The sequence below is a fragment of the Pleurodeles waltl genome, chromosome 8, assembly GCF_031143425.1.
Source record: "Pleurodeles waltl isolate 20211129_DDA chromosome 8, aPleWal1.hap1.20221129, whole genome shotgun sequence".
Lineage (NCBI taxonomy): Eukaryota > Metazoa > Chordata > Amphibia > Caudata > Salamandridae > Pleurodeles > Pleurodeles waltl.
Window position 1 is genome coordinate 266,756,853 of NC_090447.1, and position 19,758 is coordinate 266,776,610.

The window sequence follows — 19,758 nt, forward strand, 5'->3', positions numbered from 1 at the left end:
TTGTCAGCTCACTTGTCAAGCCTTGCAATCAACTGATAAGGTGCTTCTGTATGTCCCAAACTCAAGGCTTTTTCTCACCCATGTTCCTAAACATGAAATGAAAGACTTTAAAGTTTAGGAAGTTTATTTGACAGTGGTTATTGGAACACTAGTCCCAAAACTCTATTTTATTAGTCTGTACTTTGCATATATTATGTTGTAGATTGTGAAGCTTAATTGACTGTGCATGTTATAAATAATGTTAAATATATACATATATCAAAATAAAGGTATTAAAATAAAAAGCAATGCATATATGTCATATAGTATTACTAATTGCAGAGGCTATGTTTGGGGCAGACATTAATAATACAAAAGTAGGATGTTTTTTTGAGATGTTTCGTGTTTTGATTTAGTTTCTACAGATAGACCCCCACCCATCATCCTTCAGGGCCCAACCAATCAAACACTGCCAGTAGATGGATCCGCTGTGCTCAAATGCAAAGCAACTGGTGAACCAGCCCCAGGTATCAGTTGGCTGAAGGAGGGACTCAGTTTCCTGGGACGAGATAGTCGAATTTCTATGTTGGAGCAAGGTTCTCTGCAGATCAAGGCTCTGCGGGTGAGTTTACACAACCTACAATGTACTGCAAGGAAGCCGTCCTTTGTCAGAATGTTAAATCCTCACAAATCGGTCACCTCTGCATGCTTAGAAAGCTGCCGCTCACATGCAGAATCCCTATTAAATAAAACACAGGCTTTACACGTGACAAACACAAAAGATGCCCAAAAATTACAGAGCGTGGATTTCCTGGAAATGAATACATTCAAGATATGTCCTTCACTGCGCTGCTCATTATGCTTCTTTGATAAAAATATAAAAGCATTTGCACATATTCATTATTGGTGCTGGGGGTGTGTTATATTTTTGGTGTACCCATGGAAACATGATGGATTACTGTGTGTTTGTACCACAGGAATATAATGTGATAGTTTCTGTCATCAGTAGAAACAGTTACCAATGGGTTGCTTTGGCAAATGTCGTTGAAGAAGTTCCTTAGTTGATCAAAATAACAAAAATAAACATTCGGCAAACTCACCCATATTATTTCCTTTGTGCGCAGGCCTCTGATTCGGGCACGTACACTTGTGTGGCCACAAGTTCGAGTGGGGAGACCTCCTGGAGTGCTGTTTTGGATGTTGCAGGTACATTGATTTCTTTTGATTGAATTCCATAATATAATGAATTAACTGTAATGGCTTTATGTCCATTATGACCATGTGGCCCTTTATGGATCTAAGCAGGTGTATGGCAGTTAAAAGTAACATTTAATGGCGAACGTAGTTGTTAATGGTTTCTTTAGCAAATATTGATTAAATATTGAGTCGTCTATTTTTCTATAGAGATCATTTCACCAAACTTGATTTTTTCTTCTTGGATAAACTGTCTGCTGCATTCTTTGTCCGAAGATCCTTGAACTGTATTTGTCATCCTTGTGAACCTTTCCGGGAATCTTTGAATGACGCTTCTTTACTTTGCAAACTGCAGCTGGCAGAGAGAAACGAGATCTCCATGGAGAGGTCTTAATACTATAGTGTATGATAACATTAAAGTAGTTGCATCAATAAACTGACTTCACTTGTCACAGACTGGGATATGTTTTAACACATGCGAACAGTATTATTATTGTATGTTTTGTATGTAATATGTCACAAGACAACAACAGAACTGCCACCCATTTTTTTGTCTAGGAAAGGATAATGTAGGTGGGAGCAGGCTTGGTGGTATTTGCTTGACCTACAAAAAGGCTAGGTGTAGCCCTTTGTTAAATGTAAACTGTCTAATTCATTGGCCCTCCACAGAGAAATGTCTTTGATCTTTCCGGTTGTAGAAAATCACATTCCTGACAACTTTTGTCACATTTTCTAAGCACCCCTCAAATTAACCTTGATATATTTATTACCTCTTCACAACGGACACAAGTAAGGTGCGGAAAGGGCTGTAAAGAAGAATGGCATCCTGAGTTGAGCAACTAATATTTTAATAAGATGGTGAAGATTTTATATTTTAATATGCATTTGAAACATTCTTTGCTGAACATGATCAATACAATATGACAAAGGAAGATTTTTACTGAAGTTAAAGAAGGTTCAATACCCTTCTTTTCTATTGCTCCTGTGACACAGATAAAGTGTAGATCATTTCTACCTAACGCCTGATTGCCTTCTTTCTGAACATAAACACAGGTCATGGCCATAGGCAAGATAAGAATGAAATTTAGGGTAATAAAGAAAAATAGAAAACACATCTAAAACTTCTTGAGTGATCACCCTCTATAGATAAGTGGCACTAATTTGCTGCACCCAGCTCCCTGGCATTGGCATGTAGTAGATGGAACCCTTAAGCCACCAAAAGCAAAACTACAAGAAGGAACTGAGCAAAAAAGAACCTATCGAAGGACAGTACTTGGAGTCAGTAAAACATGTATTGAAAGAACTCCACAAGCTGCTTGACCGGACAGCAGCACTAGAGTACATTGCTAAAGCCACCTGCTCTATATTATTTTGGTGTAAGGTAAAATCCACAAATAAATTCAAGTGCACCGTTTTGTCTTTTACTTTGCACTTGCACTCCCAATGGGCAAACGGAGCTGAAGGGGTTCTGCCCCTCTGTAGTTACAACCCACAGGCACTTGAAGTACAGGTGGCTTTACAGAGCTTCCATGGGTTCTTTATTTTAAAACCCTAATTCACCTCTTTGCTTGTACAGATAACAGCAGCATTCACATTCATAGGAACACAATAACACAGTGTTGTAAATTCATGGGCCTAAACCAAATGATTGTTTGTGAAGTAGCGAAACACAAGCAAAGCTGATAATCCCCGATAAAGTAAGCAGATGGGTGTGTCCTTTCTTATCAACCCAAAAGAAAACCATGTATGATTTTCCTATGAAAGCATAAAAGAAAACTAAGAGTACTGGTTTTTATGAATTCTAAAGTTCAATATCATTTTCAATTGTATTACATATAGAACTACTCTTGTGGCAGTAAAATCTAGAATGTGGTTGCAAATTAAATGTTCCATGATTTTGTAATCCTTACAGAACCAGGGACAGCAATAATCAATAAAAATTATGATTTAATTGACCTTCCTGGGCCACCATCCAAACCTCAAGTCACTGATGTTACCAAGAACAGTGTCACCTTGTCCTGGCAGGCGGGCACACCAGGGAGCCTGCCTGTGAACGCATATATCATTGAAACTTTCAGGTATGTGAACTATGTAAAACCTAACACTTCCTAGTTTGTTGTATCTGACATTTTACTTCAGATCTTCTGGTATTAACACCCCTTGCTTCTCTTAATCTTGGTGCTCTTATTGATTAGTCTTACGTGTCGCCATCATTTAAGTTTGAAGATTGTTACTACTAAAATGTTTGAACCACAAATTGGAGCTTATCTATTTCCACCTTATTTAAATATTACACTTTGACCAGTACTGAATACTTATAGCTTTATTGCTAAAATCCTTTAAACAAGGGATAAAGAAGTGGAGAATATTGTGTGCTTCATGAAGTAGTATTTGCAAATAATAATAAAGACCACATCAAAACATGCCACTGAGAAACTTTGTATTTGTTTCTCTTTAGCTGGTTGTAAAGCAACCTAAACAAGAATTATGGATATTGACCATATAATGCAGTAAAACACTACAAAAAGGCTTGCAGAAGACATAAATGTGTGAATTGGAATGGGTGGAATGGGGGATATTTAACAGAATATACAATTATAGCATGATGGCAATTATAGCTCATAAGCAGAATGCTTTTTTAGAGACAGGGCTTGAACTAAGAACATGGAAGATTTTCTTTTAAGCAGTTTCATCTTGTTTGTGATTTTCAATAAAGACAATGATGGTAACACTCCTAGATCCAGGAGGACTGTGTTCTAGTGATAAGTAATTGGAGCCCGAGTCTGGATGTTCTGCAGGAAGATTTCTGGATAACTGAATATGTGTCAGAGGACACATCAAAATGGAGTTGGCTGTGTTACATAAGGGTTGAGTTTGTAATGCGACAAGGATGCAGATTTGTACTTCTTGGGAGGTTTGCTGCTGATCCCAAGGGACTACACATGCATTATATGGGATCTTGACAAATTCATGCTTCTTGAATAGTCATATGGGACTGCTGCTAACTTTGAGCTTACAAAAAAAATATTGCATTATTCAAAACATACCAAATAATTCTATTTTGAAACTTAATACAGAAGCCTAACAAGCAGAACTGAAGGTATTCTTTTTGATTTATTCCAATATCAGTCAATCAGTCAGCAACAGTTGGCAGACGGTGGCTAACCATGTGAAGACCACAGTTTATACAGTAAAAGGACTTCGACCCAACACTATATATCTTTTTATGGTGAGAGCAATCAACAACCAGGGTCTGAGTGACCCCAGCACCATGTCAGATCCTGTGCGGACACAAGGTAATTATTCTATAAAACATCATTGTGTGATATGTTATCCAATGTTTCTATTCCACATTAAACTAGATACCCTTCTTCACATTGCCATTTGAAGGCATTTGAATTAAACACTTCTCTTTCTTCATAATTGCATATTCTTCTTTTTAATATCTGATCATAACATATAAATTCAATGCTATCTAAACCTCATTTGTATGTCTCCTTTGTTGGTTGTTTGGCTTTGCCTCTTACTGAACCCATCTTGACCAAGTGCATTAATTCACATTTATTGAGAATATTCACCACAGTGGACATCAGATTTCCCTAGAAAATGCAGGTGGGAAAAGAATGAACGTTGCATAATGATATATTATATACACTGTTTGACAAAAAGTATGTTTTACCCATGGGCACTCTAAATTATGTTGGTCTTAAGGAAATATGCATACTAGGATTAAATATCCAGTGCTAGACACTGGAAGGAAAGGAAATTATGTTATTTGATTCACTCATATTCCTTCATGTTTTCTGTATCAGCTACTCTGACACCATTTCTCTTTTTTCTGCAAATGTGGGTGGTGGACAAGCCTCAGTGAACAAGGACATTTTTAATGAATTTGAATAATGAAAACACTCCATGTACCTGTTAGGACCATGATATTCAGACCAGATTTTATGGTATCAGCCAACTGAATTTTGTGAGCTACAGCAGACATGCAATTTTGTAAGAACATTTTAGGGTGTATCTCTCTAATCTCTAAGTAGGGGCACTTAGGATGATATGGAAAACGTAGACAGGGTTGCACGAATTTATGGTTCTGGGGCTGAGACATTTTCCTATAATATTTTGAACAGTGATGCATGTAATGCAGAAAAAGGATGAGGCTGTATGTATCGGGCATGCCAGATGAGGAAGGGGGATTGGAGCCAGGTGGAATAGAAGTGTAAGAAAATGGGTAATAATGACCTGGCTCCTGCAGGAGAGTTAGTATCAGTTGGAGGGCTATTAGTCCTCTGTGAGTAGTGGTCCTTAGTGTGGCTAAATGTCTGTAGAATGACTGCCATAGGTGAGCCCAGAGAAAGCAACAGTGTGTGTTTCTGCATATATTTACATTTGAGATCTTGCCAGAGAAATTGAGGTAGATCAGAGTGTATGGAAAGGGCTACCTTAGCGTTGATGAGTACCGTTGTGAAGTTCCTTGTATTGGAGGTCATTGTGTTTAGACAGCCCATCATGCTTGCAAGCTCAGATTTGTCTACATTTCTTTTTCTTGTTAATATGTCATATAATAAGTCAAACTGGGTTTGGTAGTAACAGTTGATTCCAGGCTTTTCCATTTTCTGTCTTGAGTGGCAGGAGAAACTTAGGAAGAGACAAAAGAAGGGATCATTTTGTCTTTGGTAAGATGTTTTGGTTAGTGGGAGTCATTGGCAGGGGACAAAGTATTTGTAAAAGCATTAATTATCCTATCATGGATCACAGCTCTCCTTGTGAATTGAAGAATGATGGAGAAAGTCATGTTAGCATTTTGCTTGTTAGTTTATTGATGTCTGGTACTGCTATGTGTTCTAAAGTTTTTTAAGCAAAAGAAAAAAAATGTCTTTGATATAAACATCAATTGGTGAAGCAAAACATTTTCAAGATGAAGAATGAATTACTATGACTGTTGAATTGTTATATGTATGTGGTTTGTTTGCCTTGATGCAGATAAGGCCCTTCCCCTCTCTTTTCTTTAGGGAAGTCTGCCCTCTCTGGAAAAGGTTCTCACATCTTCATTACATGGACACTGCAGTGCATAGCTGAAAAAAGAACAACTAACTTTTGCAAGGTGTATTGCACAATGCTAGCCCCCATCTGAAGCATATTCAGGAACTTTTGATCTGTTTGATAAGCAGACTTTCTTTAATTAAAAATTGTTAAAATCTGAAAAGTATACAATAGATGCTGGAGGCAGTATGGCAAGTGAATATATAACCAAAAATGTAGCAGCTAGACTTTACCTACACCGTAAATCCAGTGGCCATGGGAACAGTGAACCTTATAAAATATAGAGTAGCATGCTACAATGCCCTTTGGTACTGAGCCCTCATCAACAGATTTGCCGTTCCTACCCTTCTTCATTTTAAAACTTCCCAGCTATGAGCTAACCACTCCAACAATAAACAAGATTACTCAGGAAAGTGTTGCAAAAGTAAAGCCTCTGGGGTTCATGCTTGATGGCTGCCCGCATGTTAAAAAGTACAGTGAGAAACCCTGCTTCAATATGAGGAAAATGTATATGCATCACCAAGCCCCCTAGAGACGTAGAGGTACTTATACTTTCTACAGTGGTCTATGCTGTACAAATAGATTTCCATTCAAGCATACGCGGCTATTAAAAGCAGTCCAAGATGCCACTGGCAACTTTCTCTAAGCATCCAAGGGGGGTCACATAATGGTCCTAAGTCCCTCCTTGAAAAAAGATCTCTCTTTAAGAAACATTGCTTGTTCTTCAGATATGTTCCTCAGAAGGTGATCTAACCTCCACAAAAACTAGAACTACCTAGCTTGGTAAGAATATCCCCCTCTCCCTTGTACTTATCATACTTCATCATTATTACCACATTTTCAGGCTCTAATAAGCATGTTCCCTGAACCCATGTGCTGTCTTGGGAAATCTTAATATCAAAATATTTTTGGGTCTCTGAATTACACATATCGTTGTGTATCCTGCACTGATCTCTAGGCATATCTGTAAAAAAAATAACACCACATACCTATAAACCAGGCATGGAAGCACTGGACATATGCATGAATGCCATCTCCCTGGGCACGTGACCAAATACTATCCTTGAAGCTGACTCCAAATGAATGCCCTACTCAATAGCCTTGCTTTGCTACTTTAGTCCTTTAAAAATCAGTGTGATTTAAATGGCACTTAACAACATTTTTTCAGAGAAATGCGAGCACCTTATCAAATCTCTGCGGGATCCTGAGTGAATGGTGCCAGCTGCCTGCTTCAGTGTTGCCATTCATGTCATGAAATGACTGACGAGAGCAGATCATTTCATATATATCATTTTATGAGAAGCACGATGAAAGGTGTCTAAAAACAGTCGCATCGGTGAAACTGAGGTTCAGTGTTCTCGGTTACGCTCTGCATTACCAATGTAATACCTTATTATGTACCGCCTCGTTCAGATACCTCTAATAACTGCTTTCAACAACACGGAGTGATAAAACAGGTGGCCCCATAATATGAATCATACTTTAATGAATAATTTGTGGGTAATTACAATGATTTGCAAATGTAAAATCCCATTAACTGAAGAAGTAGCTGCTGATCTGCGCAGCCAAGTGCAGGTGCTTCTTTTAATAATAATCAGGAAGGAAAGGGTTCTTAATGGGTGAATTAGCCTTTTGTAAAGACCTAAGTTTTTTCTTTCATTTATAAGCGGGCAGCCATTCCTCTGCTAACACACAAATCTTCTGCTCAGTTTGTCAGAATGATATTTCAATTAGCTGATCAATACGACAAGGAGGCATTTGTTTCAGAGACTTCAGTTCATTCAAACACCCTTGGTATTTATAGCAATTTACACAACATATTTCATAAGCGTGCTCATTTTTTGGGTCAGAGTGTCCGTTCTGCCTGATGAACCGATAGGATGTTTGCTTATAGGATAACATCCTAATGAGAAGCACAAAATACTTGAAGTTAACTCTCTTAGCATAAAAAAAAAAAAAAAAAAAAAAAAAAAAAACTTTTCCTACTGATTTCTACTGACTCGCGACTATAAATATTGTAAGTAAATACATTGTCTAGTAGTTTTATAGACTTTTAAAACTAGTTGGGCCCTAACTCTGCGCTTAAAAAGACTGCATCACATTACTTCCCATACAATATTTTGTCGTTTTCACTTACAAAAAGTTAGCTATTTATCACAAAGTAAACGTGGCCTATGTTCACTAGATTACTTAGTTTTTAACAGTCGAAGCTCTAAAACAGATTATGCATTCACGATATCCTCATTTAACAGGCAATGGTTTCTCAATATTATCGAAGGAAGCTTTGCTCTCAGCTGTTTGCCTCACGTTGAAGAAAAGTTACGAAAGTGAAGTTTAGCAGAAGAAAGTCTTGCAGAGAGATATTCTCTCAGAATATGATTTTCTGAACAGAGAAGCATAAACGGTGACTCACATTTGTGAAAAAGAAATGAAAATGAGTGACTGGTCCTCGATATTAGTGGGATGTACTTTCTCTCTTTCAGTGTAGCAGATTGGGCTTTCTTTTGCTTTTTTTGACCTCATATGAGACAAGGGGCACTGATACTGTGTTTGATTTCGACCGGGACCTCCCTATGCAGGGTCCCAGCTCCGTCAAAGAGCCTCGTTCAACATATATAGGGTTTCCAAAGTGCAGCTCCGTACTCTTCTTAATGTTGCATTTGTCTTTAATCCTCGGACCCCTGACCTGAAAAGTGTATGTCAAACAGTTCCCACATCCTAATTCGTTTCTGCGACCCATTGCACAATCCAACCTACAAATGCATTGTGCTGATCTATCCCATTGTGTGCAGTTTGGTGAGCCGGAACATATCCATTTCATGCAGATTTCCCTTTGTGCAATCAAAACCAGTATGAAGAGTAACTATGACTATGGTTTCCCTAGTTTGCTGCCCGGCTCTTCACCAGTTAGAGCACCAAAAATAACCAAAGCCAGGCTCTCTCTTTTCAGTGTGCCTGTTGAAATCTTGCCCACTTCTTGCCAGAAGAGCTGGATGTTCTGATGTACACCATCTGCCTTCTCTAGGCCACACTTGGAGCAACACCTCGGCCTGTGCCCTCCCATGTTCATCAATTTCTTCAGAGACCAGTATGCTCTGTGAACTGTAAATAGATGATTTCTCCCAAGGGATACAGACTTAACCGAAGCCCAAAGGGTAGACATTAATGCTTGCCACTAGCTCGTAAGCTCCAATGCTCGCCGGTCTGATCCCCACTTGTCCTCTGGCAATGTTAATGGCCCATCCTCACCCTACACCAACATACAATACCATTTGGACACTTCTTTCTTCTGCACAGAAACACTCAGCAGTTTTAATTCCCATTCCAGGTTTACAACCACAAAATCTCTCTGCACTCCTGCCTAGCTGACTGATAAAATTTGAACCTGGAGATATTCATTCCTGTGAGCTGGGATAGTCTGTCCCATGTTAACAAAGTCCCCTCTTCTCGCAGTTGCCCACTCTTCAGAATTCTGGCATCCCTTAGAGAGCTAGCTAATAGATCCGGTAAACATTCTGGCATGCCGGGGAAGTCCATATCATCTTTAACCTCCTCTCCTTAAAAAATTCTGAATGGCCAAATTTAAATAAAAAATGTGCCGCTTCTACCAAATTTTAGTTAAACCCCAGTAGAGGGGGAAGATCTGTTGAAAGTCACTAGCAGTCTTACATTTTTCAATTGGAAAGCCCAGTAATATAATTGGAAATCTACCAGAGCAATCCCTCCATCTATTTTGCGATTGCAGGCATCCATGAAATTCGCACCCCTCTGTAGGCCCAGGTAAAGCTACACAATTCGCCTTACAGTTTGTTAAAACATTGTGCCCTGAATTCCAATGGTATTGTGTTTAAGATGAAAGTAAACTTCTGTAATATCATATTTTTTACATGTTACTTATGCCAAGCCGTGAAAGGGGGAGACAAGCCCAAGAATTCAAAAGTCTCCTAGTTTCTTATAAAAACTTGTTAAAGTTTACTTGGGCCATCCTACTCAAGTCTTTTACCACCTGAACCCCTAAGTATCTGATCGAATTTTTCTCCAGTGAGCTGATTGAAGGAGTATTCCAGGGCATCAATTCTGTTTTCTGTTGATTCTTTAAATACCCCAATACTCTCCTGAAGTCAGTTAATACGTTTAATATGGCAGGAAAGGATCCTATACAAATGTGCATGTAATTCATCTGATCGTCCGCATATAATACCACTACTTATACCCACTCATGATGTTTAAAAGGGATAACCTTCTGGTCACCCCTCACCTGAATAGCTAACGGTTCAATATATATTTTGAAGAGTAGTGGCAATAAGGGGCACCCCTGCTGGGTTCCTCTCTCTATTTGAATTTGATTAGTTAGGTTCCCATTAACTAATATCCTTGCTGATGGTTCTCTATAAATAGCTTTGATTGCCTCGAGGAACCTGTCCCCCAGTCCATATTGCTTAATTACGGTAAACAGGAAAGGCCAACTTTGTGGCCTTGAATGTCATTAGAATAAGGGGGGGTTTCTTTCTATTGCTTTGTTTATAGCTGACAATAGGATGTGGGTCAGCTCATGTAAATGTCCGCCTCTCATAAAGCTCTTCTGATCTTCATGCACCAGCCCTCTCCCATTACCCTCTCAAGTCCTCTAGCTATGACTTGTGTGCACATTTTATAGTCATTATTTAACAGTGTTATAGGTCTATATGACTTACAAACCGTTCGGTCTTTATTGGGTTTTAAAAGTATATTAATTACCACTTCATCCCATGAACCTGCTTGTGCACAGCTATCCACATATAATGCATTTAACAGCCGAGTCAAGACCAGCATTATAACTCATTGGGTAATCAATCGGGGCCTGAACCCTTCCCCTTTTCAGCCCTTTAATAACAATACCCACTCCATCTGAGCTCATCTCTTGGTTTAAGGCATTCTGCAAGTTGGGTTGGAAAATGGGTAGATCGGCTTCCTTAAGCCAACCGTTTATATGCTTTTCTGTGGCTATTACATTATCTCTATTCAGTGTCTGAAAGAAACTGTCAAATGCCTGTTTTATATTTTGGTCTCTTTAATTATTATTTCACTAATCAAGGTCTTTGATCACATATGAAGCTGAAGACTCCTTTTATCAGGCAGTGCCTCCTAACATTATAAACTCACTTCCTTTATACACTCAGAGGAGCCCCCCCCTCTTCCTCGGAACCCCCACTCTCCTTCCTCACCCAATCCTTTCCTTGTCTTCTTACCAACTCTATTCTCTATGCCCCTTCCTGGGCCTACATGTACCCAGTACCAGCATCTACCTGTTCTTTTTCCCATCCCTCTTTTGTAGCAAGTATCGTAGTATGAATGTGCCTTACATTCATACATAATTCTAATACAAATATCACTTGTAGCAAACTTTATATTTTCAAGTGGGGCCAGCCCCATACTGTGATCCAAAGTGGTATGGGGTCTTTGAGGGTGAGGTTTTCTTTTATGTCTGTCAGAGTAGCTCGGCCAGCCTTGGGTGCTTATGGGAGGAGAAAAATTAAATTTGTGGAAAAATATTTCCCCATAGTGAATCTCTTCAACAAAGAAGACAACAGTATACCTTTTGCTTAGAGGCATATTCTTGGTACAGGGACTGAGTGTCATTGCTGTAAATTCTGTAAAGAGAAAGCCAGGGGATTTTAGTTTCACTTGCTTCACTTCACTTCACTTCCCTTCACTTTGATTCGCTTCACTTGCTTATGGGTGCTACCCATAAACGTGTCCTGCTTGACCTACAGTCTTCAGAGTTGTGATTGAAACATGGTATACAGCCCCAGTAGTGCTAGTTTCACCGCATCTGATGCCTGGTGTCTGCTCTCATTCGGCTGCAGGTGATGGCCAACCAGAACACTGGCTGGGTGAGAGTGCAGTGGGTAATAGGATATATTTATGCCAGACTTGGAATAAATATATCCTATTACCCACTTTGTGGACATATCAGGTTCCAACCCTGTGGCATTTAACCCCAAAGCCACAGGGTTGGAACCTGATATATCCACAAAGTCCTCCTGCCTGCTGAGTTGGGTGATAATAAGCATATGTTGGGTAGTATCAATTGAAACTGGGTCAATAAGAGTTTCACAATATACACACTTTTTATGCTGCTTACTAACAGTCATGTCTGTCAATGTAAAAGGTGTCTTTTCAATTTGACAGAAAAATGCATTGCCAAGCATGGTTCAGAATGTATTGTTTAATGGAGAACGCATGTTTAAAAAACTCTTAGCTGCAAAAACAACACAATGATCATACCAAATGCAAAGGGTGATGTATCTGGTCGAATACAAACTTCAGTTAATTGTACTTTAGATTATAATGTGATCTTCATCTTTCCCAGCTCGTTTTTTTTCATCAGCAAGGGCGTGTTTGTGATGAGTACAATAGTTCTTTAAGACAAATAAAGATTAGCTACCTTGATCCTGATTCCTGATTTGTTCAAATCGAAATGCTCTATCACTTATAAAACCAAACTGGGGACTCTGTCTAGTGTTCTTGAAATGTATATAAACCTGTGTCCTCATTGCTATGCTATATTGTTTAGCCCAATTCTTATCAATGAGACATGTGCTTTTGCACATGAAGGGTGCAAACAGTTCTCTGACATGAATGTCCAGATATATATTACTCTCCATTGGCCTGTAAATTACCCTACTTTTCTAGCCACTTTCTCCTGTATGTTTCTGAATCATCACTTTATATGTTTTTGGCAGACATCAGTCCACCAGCACAAGGAATAGACCACAGACAAGTACAAAAAGAACTGGGTGACGTCATTGTTCGGCTACATAATCCTGTTGTACTGACCCCAACAACTATTCAAGTCACTTGGACGGTAAGTCCTCAATAAAGCACTGGACTCCTTTTCTCATTTGTGGTGCATGTTTAAAAGTAACGTGTCTGACCTCAGTTGTCACAATTTAGTCTAATTTCTTAGTGCAATAGCTTCAGCATGTATGTTTCCAGACAGTGTTTTTTCTTCAGCTATGTTTTGTACTCTAAACCTTCAAAAGCTATAAATAAAAAGTAAATAAATGATGCACTGTATAACTTCTTATTAATGTTTGAAATTAGAAAATTCCGGTAAATAGGGAGGAATTGACTCAGCTTTCTGCTAAATTCAGAAGATGCCCAAAAATGAAACTGAAGAGTGCCTGACGGAATATTTTCTCCACTTCACTTTTCTGGGTGAAGACTTTGGCAGGAAAAAACAGTTGGAGACATTTCCAATAATTTTCAAGTGGTGTTTGGTATTGAAGTTGCACCTCTGTAATTTCCGGATGTGCTGGTAATACAGGTACTGGTAATGGTGCAGAGAGGAAATAATGTCTATCTCAGGACAGTGTCTCACACTGCGCCAGTTTTCACGCTGATGGACGAGCCTGCACTTGGTCTAGCTACGCCTGATTTCAGTGACCGACTCACACCCTAAGGAAGGCGTTAAGCAGAGCAGGCTCATAAAAAAACATGCGATGAACTGATCCCACAGGAATACAAAGTTAGAAATAGGCCTCCGAAAATATATTTTCTAAATGCATTTACCAATTTAAGTTTTGATCAAATTCATGTTTTTAAGGGGCAATAGCTTTTGAGCATATTTTACCAGAGCGACGAAATGTTAGTGAAGCAATGTCCCTCAAACCGCTCTGGTACCTCATCAAGAGCATAGAGCGTTACAAAAATGCAACTGTAATAGCATACAACTTGCTTAGGAAATAATTCACAGTGCTATACTGCTATGCTGGGTATCCTGTGTTAAAGAACAATCCAACGGATGGTGGCTGGCATTATTACGTGTCATCGGAAAAGTTTTATACTCTTGACAATTACACGTTAAAAATACTGAATCCCAAACTCTACACACTTTTTCGTAAAAAACATACTATTTCACAGATATATACGTGACTGCACCTCCCAAACATTTTGAACAGTAGAGAGATCATACCTTAAATTGTAATGAAAAAAATACCAAAAATCACCCAAGCAGGCATGATATATTTTTTAGAAAGATTTATCTGTTTTCGGCTGGAGCCAATTCCTTAGTGGAGCAAAATGTTGACATCCCCTTGGGCTAAAACGAGATGCCCTGTGATGTTCTGCCAGTCACACCCTCTGAATGATTGAGCATTCACATATGCTTTATGATATGCGGAAATCGCCCTGCAACTGTAATTAACGATAAGTCTGCTAGGTGGAAAACAAATTTGTTATTCATTTTTTCCACTGGTGGGCTAGAATTAGAATTAGATGTTCGTTATCTGTTGGTGCAGTCTTTAAAAATTGTAACACAGATGGAACAATTGCTGAAGGCTATGCTGTTAGGGAATTTTGCACAGGAGATTAAGGGCGGAGAATTCACAAGCCAAAGTGCATTCTGGAACGTGTGCTTAGACTGTAACTAATTGGGCTCTTCTCATCCAGCCACAGTTGGAGGGCATGCAAAGCTTCAGTTCTGTGGAGCAGTTAAAGTGATCTATGTAATAATTTATCAGTTTCTTGATGATGATTTTTATTCATGAGAAGAGATAAAGAAGCATTGGGAAGAAAACTATGGTGTCCAAAAGTTACAACCTGACATTTTCTTAACCATGATTTCAGAGAGGAAACCCTGGATTTAAGTGTTCTACATAGATGTACCCTTCGTTTGATAATCTCGTCTGTTTGAAGTGTTGATCAGTTAAAGGTGAATGAGCTCCAAACACCCCAGAGGTGTGAGACTGTAAGAGTGCTATGATTAGGTTTATATATCATTTGCTTAGAAGCTTCTAATGCACAAATGACAACCTAAAAGGTGATCTTGCACCGATCTCAAATGGACCAAAGGAAAACAAGCTGAGAAAAGCCAATATATTACAGCAGTTGAATCAAAATGGATGAATTGATAGATGCATTAGATTTTCGTTAGTTGTCCATAACCAGTGAATGCTTAGCTGAGAATTCACTTCAGACAAGCACTGCAGAATAACTTCTTAGTGGTGATTCACTGAAGTGAGACATGGAAATAGAATGTTGGTGAAGCTCCTAACAACAACATGGCCCTTTCAGCCTCTTCCTGTTTGCAAGTGTGGAAAATGTTGCCTAGAGGATCCTCAAACAGTGCTGCGTGGTCAGACATCACTTGTTGCAGCAGGTGGGGGTCAACACTGTAATGCATTGGTAGGCTGAGTGATAGAAGGAGGGAAACAAGCATAGGGGGAAGTTTAATTGAATGGAGCCTTTTTCCTGTCCTAATAAGAGCACTTACTTCACTAAAATGTAAACTATTATTTTTAGGATAGCACAGGTGCGGGCCTTAACAATGATCTGATAGTCATTGAAGATTCCAACCCTATTTTAGGGCGATTTATATTTTTGAAGAAACGTACACTTTAAAGTCTTAGCATACCAGTTAGGTTTATCTGATTTCTTCACACAGAGAGTCCAAGTTGGTGCATATTGTCATTGTATTCCTCTTTTAATAGCCATATTTGAATGTTCAGTGTTTCATATTGCCATGGTTCCTGCTAACCTTATGTTTTCATTGCTTGTTGGCATTATGCAAACAGGAAAACTGAGCTCCTAGATCACTGGCTGATTATTCGCCAATAGAAATTGATGTTAAACATTTTTAATGCTAGTTTTTATTGTTTTCCATTGCTCTTAATTCTTAGAACTTGAATACGTGCAGTATAGTTTCACTCATTTATCTCACCATTCAACACATACAACCTAGGGGGTCTAGCAAACAAATCCATCCAGGAAAAAAACAAGCCCTAAGTCAATCTTCTTTCTGCTAAAATGATTGCTTTAATTGGCAGTAAATTATCAGGCCAAAGTGTGATGGCTTCTCAATAAAAACACCCACAGTTGGTTTGCTCCCAAATTCCTTCTAGGCAAATCATCACTTTTATCAAAGGCAGGATTTAAGTCAAGCACGTTTGAAAATTAAACTATTCAAAATATTAAAAAAATTAAAGCAAGACACTTGTCAGATGAGACAATTGTTGTTAGTTAGCTTCCTTTTTTTCTGTTTCATTTCTTGCCCATGCTTTAGCTTCTATATAGTGGTTATTTTTCAGACATGTGGTAAATAGTGCATGTGAGTATCAATTGCTCAGTTATTTAATTCACTATATCAACTATAATTTTATATAAGATTGTTGATACTGGAAGATTTGCCAAATGCAAATACAATAATAAAGTAGATAGCAGGAAGTGACCACGATGCTGCGGATCACTCGTGGTATCCTCAGACTCTGCTTACGCCCTCCTTTTGCAGTGTAACCTTTCTGTTGTGATTTACTATTATTGTACTATTTGCAGTTTTTTCACTGTATTGTTCAACTCCTGGTTGTTCTGGTTTATCTGTTTGGCTACATTGTTTTGATGCCACTCCACCTGCTTTTTCCTCGCTCTGTTTCCCTTCTGCCTCCTGCTAGCCCCTCCCACCTCTGAGGACTACTTATGGAGGCCGCAGCACGGACACGTAGCAGAAGTGTACAGTGGACACACCAAAAGCAAGCCTGTCTATGCTCAACCATGCCTGAACCATGCCCAGAGCCAGAAACGCTGGCTCTTTCACCCCAAGCAGCTATACCACCGCAGACCTCCGAGCCCTGGATCAGGGGCGCATTGACAACAACAACTACTGCCACAGATTGCCACGCACCTCCAGAGGACAACTGTCCTGCCGGCACTGCAGTTTCACCTACCACACTGTAGCAACCAACATTGCCAGAGACACTCCAAACATGACTGTGCCCACCAGGCCGACTGAGACCACCACAGCGCAACTCCAGTGCATTCCACTCAATGCACGATCGCTCGACAGGCATGCAATGGAAATCAGAGACGCAATTGCATCCCTCACCCTGGATGTCTTCATCCTCACAGAGACCTGGCTGTCTCTGTGAGGACACAGAGCGCCTCAGCGCCGGTCATCGCCATCAAACACACCAGGACCAAACCAACAAACAGGGAGTTGGAATTGTCAACATCTACAAGGACACCACCCACTGCACAACCTCCTCAGAGAACTCAACCCCGATAATGGAGCATCTCAGCGTCCAACTTCACACAGATGGAAAAAGCGTCATCAGAGACACCCTTGCCTATAGACCACTAGGACCACGCCCCAGTTTCTGGAAAGCTATTTCTGACCTCATAGTGCCAATCACCATTGACTCAAAGCACTACATCTCCACAGGGGATCTTAACTTCCACCTCAGTAACATGAACACAACCAGCCTCTTGGAAAGCATGAACAACAGTGGCCTCAAGCAACTTGTAACTGACCCTACTCACAGTGCAGGACACACGTTCAACCCCATTTCCACATCCAGCAACAGAGTCTAGTACAACCATGTCTCTCAGCTCACCTGAACAGACCACTGCAACATCCACTTCACCATCTCAAGACCTACACACTCTGGCACCATCCCCCCAGCTCTACACGCAGAGACTGGAGGATGATATCAGTGGAACAATTCTCTTTACTCCTACCTCTCAGACACAACATCCAACCGAGAACAGACCGAGAAGAGCTTCTCCCAACGGATCACAAAATGCACAGACACAATCGCCCCACCAAGGCAGCCAGATCCAAAGGAAGTGACTAAATGCCAGCTGGTTCACCCATGCACTGATATCCATCAAATGCAACTGCCGGCAACTAGAAAGGAAATGATACACAAGCCACAGGAAGGAGCTCTTTACTATTGTGAAGGAGTTCTCCAACCTCTCAACTGATTGGAAACAACATCACCCCCTCCCAAGTACTGTGTGACACCCAGGCAGACTTCTTACATGATAAGATTGCAGTCATTTATGAAAAGTTCAAACAACAACGACAGCATCAGTCTGCTCAGACCCGCAAACACCTAACACCTGTTCTCCAATTGGGACCCTCTCACAGTTCAAGCCACAATCTCAATCATGAACTCCATCATTCAGGAGCACCCACGGACCTCTATCCCCACCACATTTTCAACCACTGAAGCAAGACGATTGGAGACGAGCTCAAGAAAATCCTGAACACCTCCATCACCTTAGCCTCTTTCTAAGTGAGGACCCTCCTGAAGTAACCATCCATTGACCCAGAAGTACCCAAAAACTACCAGTCTATCTTTCTGCTATTCCTCCCAGTGAAGAATCTCGAGAACTTAATCAACTAGGAACTCACCGAACACCTGGAAAACACCAACCTCCTGGATCCCTCAAAATTTAGATTCTGAGCCAGCCACAGGACTGAGGCAGCCCTGATCACAGACACCAATGACATCAGGACCCTCCTAGACCACAGGGAAATGACAGCCCTCATCATCCTGGACCTGTCAGCTACCTTCAACACAGTCTCCCATCACATCTTGATCAACAGACTCCACCACATCGAAATCCAGGGAAATGCCACCAAATGGATTACCTAATACCTCATCGGAAGAAGCCAGAGAATCTGTCTCCCACCATTCACCTCAAAGGCCAAGATGATCATCTGTGGCATCCCCCAAGGATCATCCCCAAGTCCTACTCTCTTCAACATGTACATGGCCTCCCTGGCCAACAAGGTCAGATCCCATGGACTCAACATCATCTCCTACCTGACAACACCCAACTCCTTCTCTCAATGTAAGAAAACCCCTCCACCACCAGAGCCAGCTTCCACAGATGTATGATGGATGTTGCCAACTGAATGATGGACAACTGTCTCAAGCTTAACAAGCACAAGAAGGAAGTCCTCATCTTTGGAAACAACAGCTCACCATGGAACAATGCATGATGGCTTGCTGAACTTTGCCTGCACACCACAACAGACCACGCCGGCAACCTCAGCATCATCTTGGACAGCATGCTTTCTATGAAGAAACAGGTAATCGCAGACTCATCGGCCTGCTTCCACACCTTACACATGCTTCACAAGATCTTCAGGTGGCTCCTAGTCAACACCAGAAAGACCATCATGCAGGCCCTCGTTTTCAGCAGACTGGACTGTGGGAACACACTCTATGTAGGAATCACCATACACCTCATGAAGAGAATACAGACAGTAAAAAACTTAGCTGCAAGACTCATCCTCGACCTCCCCAGATGGACCCACATCACTCCCCCCCCAAAAAAAGCTACACTGGCTCCTGATCCAGAAGAGATGCCAGTACAAGATGTTGACTCACACATTCAGAGCTCCACACAACAGAGGACCAGCATACATCAACAAACACGTGACCTTCCATGAACCAACCAGACACATGTGATATGCCGCCCTCTTCCTTGCAGACACCCCCCAGACCTCTGGATTCACAAGGCAACATTGGAGGACACTCCTTTTCACACCTGGCGGCTGTTAGAAATGGGGTCTTTGGTTGGCAGTCAAGTCACCCCCTGTCCAAGCAAGGACCCTCACTCTAGCCAGGGTAAGGGAAAATCACCCTGAGCTAACCCCAGCTGGCCCCCTTGGTAGCTTGGCACAAGCAGGCAGGCTTAACTTCAGAGTGTTAGGTGTAAAGTATTTACACCAACACACAGAGTAACTCAATGAAAACACTACAAAATGACACA

At 40.5% G+C, this 19,758-nt stretch overlaps 1 protein-coding gene across 14 annotated transcripts in view; it reads left to right on the forward strand.

The window, feature by feature from the left end:
* The window catches only part of ROBO2 (roundabout guidance receptor 2), a 709,977-nt gene that overhangs the window by 575,794 nt on the left and 114,425 nt on the right, over positions 1–19,758 (forward strand). For all 14 annotated transcript variants that reach the window (XM_069204134.1, XM_069204124.1, XM_069204131.1 and 11 more), the window contains exons 9-13: positions 396–601; positions 1,104–1,185; positions 3,086–3,251; positions 4,303–4,469; positions 12,942–13,063. In XM_069204134.1, the coding sequence (XP_069060235.1) occupies positions 396–601; positions 1,104–1,185; positions 3,086–3,251; positions 4,303–4,469; positions 12,942–13,063 (743 nt within the window). The remainder of the gene's footprint in view (positions 1–395; positions 602–1,103; positions 1,186–3,085; positions 3,252–4,302; positions 4,470–12,941; positions 13,064–19,758) is intronic.